The sequence below is a fragment of the Passer domesticus genome, chromosome 7, assembly GCF_036417665.1.
Source record: "Passer domesticus isolate bPasDom1 chromosome 7, bPasDom1.hap1, whole genome shotgun sequence".
Taxonomy (NCBI): Eukaryota; Metazoa; Chordata; class Aves; order Passeriformes; family Passeridae; genus Passer; species Passer domesticus.
The window spans coordinates 45,899,900-45,916,749 of NC_087480.1; the positions used below are offsets into that span (position 1 = coordinate 45,899,900).

At 38.0% G+C, this 16,850-nt stretch overlaps 1 protein-coding gene across 5 annotated transcripts in view; it reads right to left on the bottom strand.

The window, feature by feature from the left end:
- The window catches only part of FNBP1L (formin binding protein 1 like), a 56,804-nt gene that overhangs the window by 3,812 nt on the left and 36,142 nt on the right, over positions 1-16,850 (bottom strand). For 3 of the 5 annotated variants that reach the window (XM_064428247.1, XM_064428244.1, XM_064428243.1), the window contains exons 4-15: positions 15,860-16,007; positions 15,392-15,454; positions 14,078-14,182; positions 12,946-13,074; positions 10,740-10,886; positions 9,810-10,013; positions 7,625-7,783; positions 4,114-4,128; positions 1,949-2,058; positions 1,247-1,379; positions 715-806; positions 81-229 (exon numbers count right to left, since the gene is read on the bottom strand). In XM_064428247.1, coding sequence (XP_064284317.1) covers positions 81-229; positions 715-806; positions 1,247-1,379; positions 1,949-2,058; positions 4,114-4,128; positions 7,625-7,783; positions 9,810-10,013; positions 10,740-10,886; positions 12,946-13,074; positions 14,078-14,182; positions 15,392-15,454; positions 15,860-16,007 — 1,454 coding nt within the window. The remainder of the gene's footprint in view (positions 1-80; positions 230-714; positions 807-1,246; positions 1,380-1,948; positions 2,059-4,113; positions 4,129-7,624; positions 7,784-9,809; positions 10,014-10,739; positions 10,887-12,945; positions 13,075-14,077; positions 14,183-15,391; positions 15,455-15,859; positions 16,008-16,850) is intronic. The other 2 variants (XM_064428245.1, XM_064428248.1) reach the window with 2 other exon arrangements.

The window sequence follows — 16,850 nt, forward strand, 5'->3', positions numbered from 1 at the left end:
ATGTAATTTGCTTTAAAGCATTTTACCTGTCTTCTTTATAACAAACCACGGAAGAATCTCAGAGCATGTGGTTAACTCACCATCAAACGGATAAATTGCCTTGCAATGTCCTATAGCTGGTAATGGATCATCATCTTCAAACTCATCATCGAACTCACTGGGGTGAGCGTGCTGCTGTGGCGGGCCGCGCACTTCCTGGTTGGCATCGTCCGTGTAGCTGCCTTCAGGGCTGCAAAGCAATGATGGGAGCATGAGGGCTCTGAGGAGGCCTTAGCTCCAAACTCACAACACCCGTGCACCACAGAAAGGACAGGTCGTGGATATTGTTCTGGAATTCCTGTTAGCAGTTTTTATATTACTGTCAGAGGAGATTTACTGAAAAAAACTCTAGCAAAAGCGTAGACTGAACTCTGCTTGAGAAACAAGCATAAATTTGACATACCTGTTTCCACAGAACATGGAAAACTAGTGAGCCTTATGCAATGGAATAAGACAGGTTCAGAAGGCACTGCTATTTAATGAGATGTTTCAATTAGACTGTTTTTATATGTTACCAGAATGGCAGGAAGAGACCTTTAGAAGTCAGAACCAGCTAAGATTTTCCTTTAGAAGGAAAGGAAAATCATCCACTCGGGGAGGATAAGTAACACCCATCACTCCTGTCATCTAAAGGGAGCTGTAGAGGATGTAAAGCAGTAGAGACAGAGCAGTGACCTCTCTCGGCCCTGGGTGACAAGGTGGTTGATGTCGCTGCTGTGCCGCCTGTCGCTTCTGGCGACTTTACCTTCAACTTCAGACAGCCAGGCCTTGGGGAAAAAAGGCAAATATTGGTGTCAAAGAAAAACTGATTCTAAACCAGCACATCTAACAAATGCATTGAACTGCAGCTCACAGAGACTGCGGTCAGATGTCAAGTCTCATAAGTACTTCACACAAAGCATGAACCTATCATTTATGCTTAGCCTATGCTCCATACTAGCCTAAGGACAAAATCTTTAATTACATGTGAATTTCAGAATAAGTGAATAATAATATATTCTTCTGAACAGTTTACATCTTTAATAATGTACACCTTAATTCTGGCTACATGGACATACTTGAAAATACAGCACCCCACAAAAAATTCTATCAGGATGTCTACTCTTCAATCAAGTAGTTTTTCTGGGTGCTATATTTAAAATCTGTAAGGTGAAGTACAATTGTACCAATCACTTACATTTTCTAAGAAACTGTTTTAGAATCTAACCTCATTCTTGTGTATTTCCATCCGAAGACGGTCCATATTGCTCATAGTCTCAGTTAATTTTGGTTGCAAACTGCTTGGATCGCCCATCTGTGGATTCTTTTCATAAACATCCTTCATCTTGATGAGGGCATCTCTAAAAACATACAAACCATTACAATAATTAATATACCAGCATTGATTTATTAAAGCTAAAATAATGTGTATGAGATCCTGAAATGTGATTAGGTATCAATCACAGCAACGAGGAACTGCGGGTCTTCACACCATGCCTAAATCCTTCTCCCGTTCTGTCATCTTCGCCTTCTGCTTTCCTTCCTTGTGCTGTGCACAGGCAAACAAGGACTCCAGCTGTTGACTCTTACCTGTCCAGTACTGTTTCCATACTGCTTGTTATATACAATTTCCTAAATACTGGTCATGTTCTGTTCTTAAAGCACGAAGCTGCAGCTGTCTTGCTCAACTGACACCCACCATTTTAGAACCAATGCTCCCTATGCAGTATTAGAATCAAAATGAGTATTACAGTAAAGCAGAAGGAAGCAATATAACAGAACCTACATACAACAAACTATGAACTTAAAAAGGTTTATTAATAGCCTGTCTCCTAACTTTTGAGCACTATTGGCTTAGGTAGAGGACATAAATAAAAAACCAAACAACAGAGAGAGAACCATGACAGAACCCCCAGAAAAATGCACTCACTTTTGGTCTGTTTCCTTCTGTAGCTCTCTGTTTAGTTCATCAATTCTCTGCTGCAGTTTCTTGCGCCTTTGTTCTGGAGGGAGGTGGCTGAAATCTTCTAGTGCAGGGCCCTGGAAGCAGAAATACCTTGAAGCAAGCTACCACATGCACAGGTCTGAGCAGCTGAACTGACATACCCACACATGGACAGTGTTCACTGGAAGCAAATGGACCTTCTTAAAAACTCTACTTGACAGACAGCTCTACAAAAGACTGCACAGAATAAATGCATGTTCTTGCTGCCAGAGTGTAGTCACTCAGTCAAGGTGCTTTTTGCCTTCTGTAGCAGTTGGCTCACAGAGGTAACTCAAAATTTCTAGACTTTATTTCTCTGAAGTCATGTACCTCCTCTTGCATCCACTGCACTTTAAGAAGATTAAGAAAGGGCAGAATAATTTGAGTCAGAACAAAAATCTAAGATGTGTATATAATAATTATATACACATATATAAATTGTTTCTTTCTCTGGACTGTGTCCTGTGGTCATTGGGATGGTATCAAAAGAAAAATACTGTATTTTGGATCTTTGCTCCAAAGCACTATTATAGTTCTCTTCCAGAACTTTAGCAGTCCTAGAAAACATATTAAAATTGACAAAGTTCTGATGGGAGTTTACCTCAAGAAAAACTGGTTCACAGAGCACAGAAAAAACCCTTGTAATTATCAAAATTATGACTTAATTTTTTTAGTTTACTCAAAATTTGCTCAAATATTCAAAGTCACCATTTTTACAGGGGAAAAAAAAAACCAAACCAAACAAACAGAAAACCAACAACCAAAAAACTTCAGGGAGGGAAAACACCCTCTTACTTCCCAAACTTTAAAAAAAATCATAAACCAGCCAATTTAAGACCACCTACTGTTATGAACCCAAATGTGCAAACTTGATTACTTGATTGCAAAATTGTGTCAAGATTATAATAAGCAGGATAGAAGGGCCTGGGTATGAAATGCACGGGAAGAGATTTTTATGTATCTTGCAAGTTGGTTGTGAAGACTCTTCCCCTCAGGGTGCCAGACACTGACAGTGTTAAGGAAATACAGTGCATGTCTTACTCACCAAAGGTTTGGTTTGTTGGGGTTTTTTTGGGATCCCATTTGCCTAAGGAAGTTGGTTTTAATCCAAGAAACCCACTTGCCATTCCAGCAACCCTCAGTGGAGGCAAACCAAACTGGCCAGCATTTCTTTTGTCAATAAGAAAGTTTACAGAAACTTGACTGTGCAGATCTTGACACAAGCCTTAGGCTCAGATGCCAAGTTTTCAACACCCCTCCTCAAGATCCTCTCACCCCCTCAACTCTTCTGCACTTGTAAAATCAATCTCATTACTTTTTAAGAAGGGAATACAAGACATCATAAAAGAAGGAAAATCAAGATAGGATGTTTTCAAAATAAAACAAGTGTTTTCTTTCTGGAGGAAGAAGAATACACACTGTGTATAGTCTCAAAGTCCAGAGATGAAAAATGACATAAACAAACTTCCTATTCCCTTCAGAAAGTCTCCCAGGAAAATACTGTTAAGTGGAATATACTACAAAGAAACAAAAATACAATCATGTCCTCTCTATCATTCTTCCTTACAGGTTGGTTTAAACCAGAGTATCCTAAAAATGAATCAGAAGAACAGAGGTTTTGTTGTGAATTTTCACTGATTTACCCTGCAATATAATATTGATTAAGGCATGATTTTATTTAATGCAACAGCTTCCTGTATTTATAAGCATAAAGGTCCTCCCCTGCAAATTTTTCTTCCAAATTCAAAGGAGTGTAGCATTCAGTATTTCTTCTTTACACAAATTTTATAGTCTTTTCATATACATATTTTATGCTGCTTAAACAATTTTCCTAACAAAGAAAAATCACCAAGTATTTCCATCATGACCAACTTGTGAATACTGGTCAACTCTAAAAGCCCAAAATTGCAGATTTAGCTGCAGCCAGACCAAAAGTCTAATTGCCTTACATAAAGCATGGATGATTAAGAAGACTGTGCATATGAGTGGAAAATCTGGAGATGTATTTCAGCACCTGATTTAAAGCAGTTATGATATGGAAACACTCTCAGAAGATTGTTTTCATGCTATCTTAGCAGAAGTACAGCAGACAGATCAGCACACGCGCTTACCATCTTCACCGACCACTGCACAGTTCATTTGAAAACAGAAAGAAACGGGAAATTATTTACATGCAATGACCAGTTACAAAAGTGACTAATGCCTAAAAATGGATTTTTAAAGTATCACTTAAGGACTGATGTTTTCAATTATAAAAAATACATTTTACTGTAAGCACAAGAAAATAATTGCTTTAAGAATTACTGATTAAAAAATATTAGGTGATAATGGGTACTTTTAGCTTACAAAATTTTAACATACAACTTCATTAAACTACTTTTGAATTTCAGTGTTCTGAATAAAGGACTGAGCCTTCTGTTGTAGGAAAAGAAACACACACACAGCCAACATTACACGAAATAGCAGAATTTGATGATGATGGACTGATCAGCCCTATACAAAAAATTTGTAAATGATGGCTCAAAATCTACTGCAATTCCTCTTATAAATGTAGTTTTTGCAATGTCTTTAGTTTATTATCACAGCAGATCTAGAATAAACAAAGATATTTTTAAAGTCCAGAAGTAATTAATTTTACTTTCTGAAAATAGCAGTTGGGTCGTTGTTATCTAAAATTGTTTTCATCCAGATAAAAATAAAGATATTTAAAGAGTAAAGACTTTATCCTTAGAAGAAGCAAATAAAACATGGGTGCCAGGAGCTGAATCTTGGCTTTAACATTCACAGCATTTTGAAGATCTACCATGCTTTTAATAATCTGGACAACCCTTTCCAGAGAAATACCAAGCAACTTAGAAGACAGGTATCTCAACTTCACTTTTGACCCTGTGTCAAAAATATTTCCCGTGCCTGGGTTCCAACATCCCTGAGCAATTTTTAAGGCTGCTGCTTGGGGAACATACACAACATTAGGATTTTTAGCAATGAGGGAAGTAAAGCACCTTCACAAACGATACTCTGGTAGGAATCTTGAAGTCCAGAGATGCAAAATGACATAAACAAAGCTCCTGTTCACTTCCGAAAGAGTCTGCCAATAAAACTCTGTTAAGGTTCACAGATCACTGCTGATAATGCAGATATTTTATGTACCAAGTGGCATCAAGCACAGACCTCTCACAAGCACTAACACTGCTGGAATTGTTAACATTTCAAAGGAGAAGCAGCAGCACTAACACAGCAAGCTACACTGGCTTACACCTTCTGTCAGTAACCTACTCTACAGCTACTGCTCGCTGCTCTTGCTCTGGAAAATGACAGGAAAATGACAGGAAAATGCACTGCATGCAGCACAGAGTGCAGGGACAGAGGGTTTGTGACCTCTGCACCTTGACTGAGATCTTGCACAGGGCCTGTTAAACAAAATGACCAGGATGCTCCACTGGCTGATGGATGCCACCTCACAGATAAAGCTCAGCAGAAGCAAACTGAGCCCCATTTTACATGGCCAGATGGTCATAGGACAAAGGGGAACATTTTTTAACTGAAAGAAGATGGATTTAGATTGGATGTTAGGAAGAAATTCTATATTCAGAGGGTGGTGAGGCACTGGAACAGGCTGCTCAGAGCAGCTGTGGATGCCTCATCCCTGGCAGGTTCAAGGCCAGGCTGGATGGGCTCTGAGCAGCCTGGTCTAGTGGAAGGGATCCCTGCCCCTGGCAGGGGGTTGGAATGACACAATCTTTGAGGTCCCTTCCAACCCAAACCTTTCTATGACTCTATGGTTTAGTAGTTCTGCACGTCAGTACCACTTGGAAACAATTTTCCAGGGACAAAACATGTGGGAAACAGTATCACATACTATTAGCATTTAATCATTGTATATTATAAAGATAAAACTCATCAATGAGATTAAAAAAAAAATCTATTACTAGTCCACTATACATTTAAGTTCAAAAGACTTTAAAAATATACAACAATGTGGTGTCTGTTAAAATGCTTGCAAGGAAATTCAGAATATATATAAATTAAAATACTCATTCTTGAAGATTTTACAGAGATTAAGTCTTTAATATCATGGCACATTGGAGTGAGTCTAGATCTGTAGGACCTTAGTGATGCTTCCTAATGTTAAAGAATTATTAAATTAAATTATTTAAAGAACATATTTAATTTTACAAGATGAAGAATGTTTTTAAAAATCAATAAAGATATGGTTTCATTTTCCATTAGCACTCTGTAGTAGTTAGATGATCTTTCCCTTCAAAAGAGGTTCTAGAACTACTGGTAGTACAAGGGGATGATTTGTGAGGCTGGAGTTAATACTTTTAGTGATCAACAAAATCAAAGTGTAAACAAGGCCTGTGCCATTCCAACTCCCTCATGCAGGCAGCTCCTCACGAGTACTGAAGAGGCACTGCCTTCCCAACCAAGCAAATTATGAGCTAATGACTCCGAAGGGACAGGAGATGCTGCCTGCCACACAGGCTGAGGGGAACACAGGTATTTTCTAAAAAATGGCACTGCTAGAGAGGCTCTTTCCAAGTATCTGGGGGCCTGAAATTAGATGCCACAACATGATCTAAAGAAAAATAAAGTTTTAACTGTAACTCATTCAGCTTCACAATGACAACAAGGGAGCCTCTAAATTGTAACTTTACTGCAAAAGAGCATTTTGTACCTTGATCTCCACATTATGTCAACAACAGTCAACCATTCTTGATGCACATGAGACAGCAAGTCAATATTGTCTTGAAATACCAAAAAAATTATTAATTATATACAACCAGTGCATCCAATTACCTTTTTATTTGGACGAATAAATACCACTAACCAACATAAACTGGGCAGCCTGTGCTTTTCTGACATAACAGGAAAGTGCCAGTAAATTTATCACTAGCACCATAAATGTTGCTAGGAAACCATTTCATATTTCCCTTCTACTGGCTTCCAGAAAAATTCTATTTGCAGAATATGCCACTATATCAGTAAATTAATTGATAAGTCTCTGTGGCATTTGGTAGCAATTTTTTCAATAATTTTACCCAAAAGAAACTAGGACCAACAAGAGCAACTAATTAATCAGAAGACACATTAATGCTGCAATGTTTTTTAAAAAATCAGTATTTCAAAATCTGCCATCACCATAAGCTATAGCATTTGATGCACAGAAGGAATTAAATTCTCCCTTTTTAGTTCAGTGTCTCGTAATCAACTTCTACTATTTTCAAAGTCAGCAAATAAGACATCAGATGATTTTTGTGGTAACTGTATATCCAATGATTAATTACTGCAAAAATATGTTACATGATGGTAGGAAAACATTTGTGAATGTGAACAACAATGAAAAAAGGTATCAAACACATGCTGAGCACCCTCTTTATAACACCTTTTTTAAGCATGAGCATTCCAAATGTTATAAAGAGTATTTCTATTTTAATTTCTTTTTAATCTGTTGGTAACTTCTGTATAGTATGAAACAAAGTATCCTAAAGTGACCTTATGGCTGAAGTGTTACTTTTAACTAAATAAGCCTTATAATGAGGGTGAAGAGCATTAGAAAAGCCACATCACAAACACACTGCTCATAGCCCATCATGCATTTCAACTTGTTATCCAACTTACCCCTCTTTTGAGGCTTCTGAAAGAAGGAATTCTGGGCTTCCCTGTTTTTATGTCACTCATGCAATAATGCACTGGTTCAATGGAGAATATGGGATACTGGGACCCATTAGGAGTACTGGATGTGTATAAACTAGTAGGGGTTAGGGGTGGGGATTGTGGCTAATGTGGAAATAAAGAAAGCAATAAATAAGCCAAATGTTCAAAGTGATTTTAAAATGAAAATTCTGTCTTACAAAAATAAAATTTCCATCCAACACAGAAACAGGTTGTAACGTTTCAGACACATTTATACTATAACTGTATTGGGTTTAAAAGGTTTCTGTCATGAATTAATCCTCAGTTATAGGTTGCTGCAGAGAAGGAAAGAAGCTTTAGCCTCAACACTGCCACAAGATCCTAACAAGATCCCAAAGCTCCCTGTCTCTTTTCTTTAAATGGTTCTGCTATTGCCAATTTAGTTACAATCATCCTGGAAGCTCAAGCATCCCTGCTCACTCTTTCCTCCTGATACTGAGGTACCCTAGCAGCTTAGCCAAACCAGAAATATTTGGTACATCTATGGAGAATGACTACAACAAAAAGTATTCTCAAACTCTGCAGTCAAGCTGGACTGACACAATGGCTGCATGGCATTCTTAACATCATCCCAAGAACCTCTTCCCCTTTTTTCAAATTGCTTCTCTCATTTTTTCTCTTATATCTCTGCAATTCCTTTCCAGTTAAATTTTCCTCTATTTCCACTGCCTTTTATGCCTCTGACAACATTAAAAATAGGTGAAGGAATACCTGAAAGTCAAGACCAGCCATAGTTCCTGCTAAATGAAGGTCCAAAGATCCCCATGAATACCCCAGCTGTAGTAAACCAGCGGATTTTATAATAAATTATTTTAAAATATATTTTAAAACCTGTGAATAGTATTTAGAATTAAATATGTATCTTTCAGTAAATATTCTGCTTCCAGCTGGTGTTTTGTAGAGCACTCCTCCATCCTCCCCAAAGCCAGGTGAAAATCAGGGACAAAATCTTTCGTTTAGGTCCTTAGGGAAGAGATGCATGTAGTATGTACACACATGTCACACCTGTGGACAGGCTGACTCCCTGACTGCTACACACAGTGAGGGAACTGGGGAGAAGAAAGAGTAGGGCAAGTCTTGTCAGCTTATTTCATCCGTCACCACACTAAGGGATTTCTTATAGCTACAGCAATTGCCAAGGTCCAGGCTGAAACCTGTGTACATTTCCATAACTCTCCAAACTCTCAGAAAGATGCCTTGTGGTCAAACTGGCAATTGTGATGGAATTTCAGAACAGGCTGAATCTCACCCACCTCTGCAGACAAATGCAATACATATGCCCGTGTATTAATGCATGCTATGAATCACTAATTATTCTGCATGAAAAATAAACAATCAGTTTTAACACACAGTTGGAGTTACATAATATACTGTAAAGACCTACTTTCTCAGAATACTATCAACTGGAAAATAAATTCTACCATTAAGAAGCCCTAAGTATAGTTTCCTGTAACAAATGACAAAAACTGGCTTGGAGCATTAAAATAACCTCACAAAAATTTGTGGGAATCATTAAAACAGCTCACTGATATGCTCCAATATTAAATAAAGATAAAGCATAAAATTTAAGTATGTACATGCTCCATTCATTTATATAGCTAATGCATGTTGTGATAATCTTCTGTTGATCCACGAAGGCATCTTGCACAGAAAGTGTTAATTGTAACTCATAAGAAAACAAAGTAGTAATTTCAATGCTTTCAATTTTTTTCTTGAGCATAGGAATATTTTCACCCTATTTCGTAGTAATATTTCTTCTAGGACATTTACCACAGTATGTTTTACCAGTGACAGATTATAAACTTTAATGTTTTCAGAGAAACCTCAGGAGTTTTCAAAACTTGCAACAGGTGTAATAAAAATCTACACAGCAGTTCTACATAAAAATGTGACATTTAGAAGGGGGCTGCTTTTTGTACCATAACAGACAGATCTGAAGTCTGCCCAGTTCCAAAGCATACTCTCCCCTCTCCTTATTTTTACATTCACAATTAACACCTTTCCTATGCAACTACAGAAAGTCTTTACAGAATCTTAGAAACATTACAGTAATGGGAAGCTACTTTCATTTTAATTTTCATTTTCCAAATAGTAATTTCTTAATTGTTACCTTTGGTTTCTTTCCAAAGAGCCACAGCTTTCCTTTAGCCTTGCCGACTGTAGTTTTTGTATCAATTCTCATTCCCTCCTGCTTTGGTGTACTGATGGTTCCATCAGAGATAGTTCTGTAAATATTCTGACTGTAGTCTTCAAATGGAAAATCTCCAGGAGGCTCAAAACCAGATTTGAAGCAGTCTATCACTAGTTGAGAGTCCTAAACACAGGACATTAAGGAGTTTAAAAAGCAAACCCATCAAGAGCCAGAGAGAAAAAAATGGAAATAAATTTTTCATATAATTGCAGAGGTGCACCAAAAGTAAGAGTGAGCACTTCTGGACAGAGCAAGTTAAGATAACAACATTCTTTTATCTCAGCAGTGCTCATGAGTGTATAGCAAAGCATACTCAGCTATTCAGAATATTCCAGCAAACACTTCCCAAGGGTTACCACAAAATTAAAACAGGACCAAACTACTTTCCACCTTTTAATCTTTCGACATTGGCACTGAAATGAAGACAGAACTAAGAAACTAGATGTAGCAAGATAAAATAGCACAGAACCTGCTGCAGTCAAGCAGGACACAGAATGAATACTTTGTTAACTGAACACCCTCTGTATGTTTTAATGCCACATGCAGAGGAAAATACTGACCATTGTATTGCAGGATATTTTAGGATAATCAAAATAATGTGTCCAAAATCACATTCAATGAGAGTGTGTCAAAGATATTCAGATTACACTAAATCAAAAAGAGAAAGAGAACACACAACAAAAGCAGAAGTGGTCCCTTCTGCTGAAATTGAAGTCACAACACTTTTGAAACAAATATTTGACAACAGAAAGGTAACTGTACAGGGTAAGTCAGTCCTTCCCCTCTTCACAGCTTTTGTAGCAGTTCAACTGCTCACACACATTTAAAAAGTTCCTCCATTCTACTTACTCTGTGTTCATCAACTGACTTTGCTGCAAGGATCATCCCTTCCAAGCATTTTGAGATAATTGGAATAACCTTGCGCTCAGAGTCAGCAAAGCCTTTGTAACATTCACTAAGCTTGATAGTCCTTCTTTCATCCATTTCTTGAAGTTGCTGCAAGTGCAAAGAAAGATTAAAAAAAGCTTTCATTTGATGATTTTTTCCTCCTTGATCCTGACATATGCAGTTACTGTGGTCACCACAGTGTGGGACAGAATTTCTATGCTTTCTCATAATTTTTATTTGGTTAAAAAACCACAACTTGCAAGTCCTTTCAGACACAGTCTGACGCAGTTGCAGTACAATAGTTATGAAGACTTCTCTTCATAACTTCATAAGAGCATCAATCAATGCTCTTTGATTTCTAAAAACCATGTAATGGATGGGACTTTCTTTCCTTTTTCTTTTATAAAACACATGTACAGTGTTTACAGGCAACTGTTTAAGTATTTGTTTTATGCAAAAATGAAAACCACAGTAAAGAAATTTTATGATTTCTACATCTCCTCACTCTCTCCTTCTAGTTCCAAGTAATTCCTCTCTAGTGATAAATATATCCATGTTGCTTTTATTATCGTATCTTCCAAGCAATACCAATTATTTAAAATATAGGAAAAATAAGAAAAATTAAAATTATCTGCAGTTTAGACACTCTGATTTGAAATACAAACCATTTCCTTTAGCAGTGTGCAAGAAAATAAAGAGAAGAATACCATTACATAAGATTTGCAATCAAAGTTTACTGGAACAGAACAAAAAAGAATAAATCAAAGAGAAATACCATTAAGACAACAGCTCTGGGCTTTTCACCTGATTGTGGAAAACACCCCAAACAAAACCAAAAATCAGTAAAACATATACCAATAGGCTGTCAAAAATTGGGTAAGATGTTGGATCTTTCCTATATCTACAGAGGCAGATGTTCAAATAATATGCAGTTTTGGCTCTCCAAGACAAAACAACCACCTAGATGTGCTAAACCCTTCTCCAAGGTTTTCCCATAGAATGTCACCAAACACTTGCAATGAAGTAATAAAAGTGTAGTCTCAAGAGAAAACAGGACTAGGCCTTTCTGCTCTTACTGTAGAGCTCAAAAATACGAGTAATATCTTTGATAATGGATCTTAACCCTGGAGAAATAAAGGCAGTAAAGCAAAAGTCTGGTGTAAGCTACAAAGATGATCAACCTGTTTCTCCTGGGAGCTGACTGCAGTTCTTGGATCAGTATGTGAAGTCAGACCTACTGTGGTGCTGCTTAACAGTTAAAATATTAGAAAATGCTTTAATAAGCCAAGGTAATTTTCTCCTGTGAATCCAGTAAGGATTTAAAAAAAAATAAAAAAACAAACTGACCTGTGTTGCTGGAAAATAACAAGCATATTTAAGTTGAATACCTTCAAATAAACCCAGTGTTTCACCTTCCATTTCCTCACTCCCTGTCTCAGTATCAGCTCCCACCCATCTTTCCCAAGTGGTTGAAGGTACATGCCAACACACTTCTGAACTCTCCTCACCTGATGCCCCCAACTATTTTTAACTGGTTTTCCAGTTCTGCAAAGTCCATATTTTTGAAAGAATGTTAAAAAAAATCTTATTAGTTACATAAAGCATCTCAAGAAATCCCCACTTTAGATGCAAAGTATTAATCTTTACTTTTTTACTTGATTTAGAGAGATCTGTGGATTGCTGGTAACACTGATGGAGCAAAAACTAACTGGGGGCTGGGAGGGTGTTGGAACTTCTGCTTCCAATGCAGCCTTTTTAATCCATACAGGAGATCCATGAAACCACAGCCACCGTCACCTTAGCACAGGCACAGCACTCACACACACAGGGATCCTGAGAGCTACTGATCAACCTTATCAGAATGATTGTTTTAAATGTCTTCTGCCACCCAGACCTCTCAAGTGTTTATTGTGCCAGACCCTTTCAGGAATACTTAAACAGTCTACAAAGTATAAAGTCTTAGACAAAATGCAACCAAGCATTTTCATCAGAAATCTAAGCATTAGTATGGTAAGCAGTCTCATGAAAAAACACAAGTTGTCTCAAGATTATGGTAATTTTTTGATTAAATGATCCACTAACATCCAAAAAACCAGATTTTTTAATTTTAAAGTCTACTTCTTCTTTAGAAAAGGATTAGACATACTTTATCTGTTAATTATTTTACCTTGTAAATCTGAGGAATGACGATGTAGTAGTGTTTGTGCTGTTCCCCATTAAAATTCTGTAGTTGTGCAGCATATTCATTTTTGTTTTCATCAGCCATGTGTGTGCGCAGGTTTAACTGTTGCTTAGCCTAGTAGGAAAGTGTTACCAGGTTAAATGTCTTGTACTTTTCAATGACACACAGCATTATTTTATTTTATCAACTGTGCAAGAACAGTAGTCACAAGTCAAAACCAACATCCTTATAACTGAAATATAAAGAATGTGAGACTTGGCATATACTGAAGCTCCAAAACTTCATTTGTTACACACTGAGAAAGCAATGATCACTGTAGCTCCCTTAGCCAGACTGCTTAAATGTGTATCCTAACACCCACAGAAGTGACTGATCCTCTAAACCCCGAGGTACCAAAGAGCAGACAGCTGCCAGTTAAAGGAGCACAGTCAGCACAGCCACCCAGAGCTCTCATGAGCTTTAACAAGGCCAAGTGCCAGGTCCTGCATGTGAGCTGGAGCGATCCCAAGCACTAACACAGGCTGGGAGAGAATGGGTTGAGAGCAGCTCTGAGGAGAAGGAGGTGGGGGCCCTGGCAATGGGCACTCACAGCCCACAAAGCCAACCCTGTCCTGGGCTGCACCAAAAGCAGCGTAGCCAGCAGGACAAGGGAGCTGGAGAGGGACCTTTCACAAGGGCAGGTAGTGACTGGGCAAGGGAATGATTTTAAACTCACAGAGGGCAGGTTTAGATTTGACATTTGGAAAAAAAATCTTCACTATGAGGTTGGTGAGGCACTGGAACAGGTTGCCCAGAGCAGCTGTGGATGCCCCATCCCTGGCAGAGTTCAAGGCCAGGTTGGATGGGGCTCTGAGCAGCCTGGTCTAGTGGAAGGGATCCCTGCCCATGGCAGGGGAGTCTTCAAGGTCCACTCCAACCCAAACCATTCTCATTCTGAAGCACATTCCTTTCATCTGCTGTCTTACCACATCACTGGAACTTTGATTTTGCACATAACACATAAGCATTTTTTATCCACAATGTTACACATTCAATGAATATTGTTTCAGTACTGATGATTAACACGTAAATGAAATACAGCTGATAATAAAGTAAAGAAAAGCCACCACACCCTTACCTTCTCAACATCAGCCTTTGTTGCATTGGTGTCGTTGTCCAGTCGTTCATAGCTTTGCTGTGCCTTCTCTGCCTCTCTGCATTCTCTCTCAAATTTCTTTTTGCTCTACAAAAGGCACAAACTGAATTCTAAACATCAAAGCTTCCATTTAAGTATCTTAAATTCACTAAGTCCCCTTTAAAGGGGCACACTGTTAGCACAGCAACTAGGTCAACTCCATTATTTTGAAGGCAGTGTGAAGGACGTATCTGCACTACAATCATCATCAGTATTCATGTCAAGTGGCACAGCTGTAGGTAGCACAGACAACAGTATTCAATATACTTGATGCTCTCCATATGTGGCTGTTGTCAAGACAACTGCTGTAGGAAAAATTGTTGCAGAAGTTCACATCTCTAGAGGGAAACTGCAACTGGGACTGTGAGCTCCTGCTTCACAGCAAAGTCAGGCAACTGAGGTTAGTGTGTCCCTTAAAGGCATCTAAATGCATTTAAAAGACTGACTTTGACACTCAGGTAAATATAAGGCACTGTATTGTTTGAGCTGAACTGTGGGAATTATCTTGGTGAAGAGGTAACATCTAAAACTACCACACCTGCTTCTATTCTGATCCTCTGATGATGAATTAAACTCTTTGACATGATAGGGAAGCAAGACCCTGCTTATCTGGGACCACAACAACAAAACAAATTCACTTCTCCAATACTGCTTCACAATAATCTGAATCAAAGGAATAATAATTTTTTTAAGACAGACAACCAGAATATCAGAATGCATCTTGAACTGACTTGGTTGAATTTTATATTCTCTTATCTTTAAAAGCATTTGTTTCAAGAAAGTTTATAGTCTGTCCTAGAGACATTCACTTCCTGCATTTATCTGTTAAACAGTAATTCTATCTCCTGAAAATACAATAGTCTATAGTGGTATTCCTGAATATACCTTGGAACAAGCCCTCAAGCTCAAGTAAAATTCAGTGATTTAAGATTTCATCTTCATAAAAATAAACTATCATTTTTAGTAGCCCAAGGAGAAGCAACCAAAGTCTGTACCCATGTTAAAACCAGATTTCTTTATGCTGGATAAAAGCCAAGGCTTCTCTCAAACATAAACACAGAAGCTGTTTACAGGAGATTTTTTTAATCAGGGAACTACAAATACATTGAACTGTATTAGGTTACTAAATTACTTGGACATTAGTAATATACCTAAGTATTAAATCTCAGCAAGATTAGAACAGATGAAAACAATTCCACTTACAGCCAGTATATCTTATTTAATTTCAACAGGAATAAAATCCAAACACAAACTCACATTATCCATCTGTTTCCAGCACATGTCCAGATACTGCTGAGCCTTTCGCCCTTCCTGAAGATGCTAAAAACATCATAAATAAATTAAATTTGCCTATATTTTTAGTACTATTACCATTAATTAGTCCCTGCTCTAGTTGACAGCCTATGATGTGCAGTATCTTCCACAAGCCATACTCTTTGGAAGACATTACTTAACATGCAAGAACTATATCACAGATACTGTGGTACACTGGCAAAAAAAAAGGCTACAAAAGCACTGTCTTCCCAAGATAATAACTTTTAGGTTTAATAACTACATTATGGTATATAACACTATATATTATAGAAAAACCTTAAATTTGTTTTAGAAATATATTACAAAAGCTATGTATTGCCGTGTTCATAAAAATGGGTAAACAAATACATCAGTTCATTAAAAGACTTCATCTTGATATCCTAGTTTCATATTTAAAAGCACAGAAATTACCATTTTTCTCTCAGTTTTCAGATCATGAGAGTATCTCATCAATTCTCCATACACTCTGTGTCCCATTTCCTCTGCAACTACTTCTCGCTGTCCGGCATAGTCGTTCAACTCATTGAGGATATTAAAAAAGGCAATACACGAAGTAAACCTGACAGAAAGCACACACACACACAAAAGTTAGCTTTTTAAAATATACTTATTTTAGTATAGTCTGTACTCCTGACTAAATAAAAAAACACAGACATTTTACAATAAACCTTATCTTAATGCTAATTGAGTTAGAGTAGAAACACAAGCTGGGAAAGCCTATGTTAAGCCTAGCATGTACCATATGCTGCAATGTCTCTTCAAACATGTTTTACAAGAACATGGGGTTTGTGGATGGAAAAGAAAGAAGAAGAATACTACCTGGCAAGCCCTGTAGTATAGTGGTATCTCCTAAGCTGCCCAGAGAGGGGCCTGAGCTGGGGAACGGATACATACGTCCCTAGGCTGGAGGCTGAGCTTGCTGCAGAGATGATGAGCTTGGTAGTGTCGAGGGTGGAGCATGCCAACCATGCCACTCCTATGCATGCCGATGGAGTCTACAGAACAAGTTTGCTATCAGCTCTGGAGACAGCTGCCTGTTTGCCTGCCCACCTCCTGGCTGGAAGTAAGGTGCCACTATGGCTGGCACTAAAAAGGGGGGAAGAGGAGGGGCAAAGGGTAGAAAGTGTGTGTGGAAGGGAAGAAAGGAAAAAAAAAACAGGCACCACATTAAAATATACATCTTTCTCTCTTAATTGTGGAATACTGCCATCTCCATAGGCTTGGCTTTTGGGAATTTCAAATGCCACTCTAGCACTGGAAAGCCTATTCCCTCAGGTCCAGGATCTTTACACCCCCTAAACAATCTAGAGGAAATCCTACTTTGAATTCTTAGGCACTCTGCACAGTATGTGCTCTGGCTGCAACCTGCAACTTGCCCACTTGTTTTATTTCCTAAGACTTA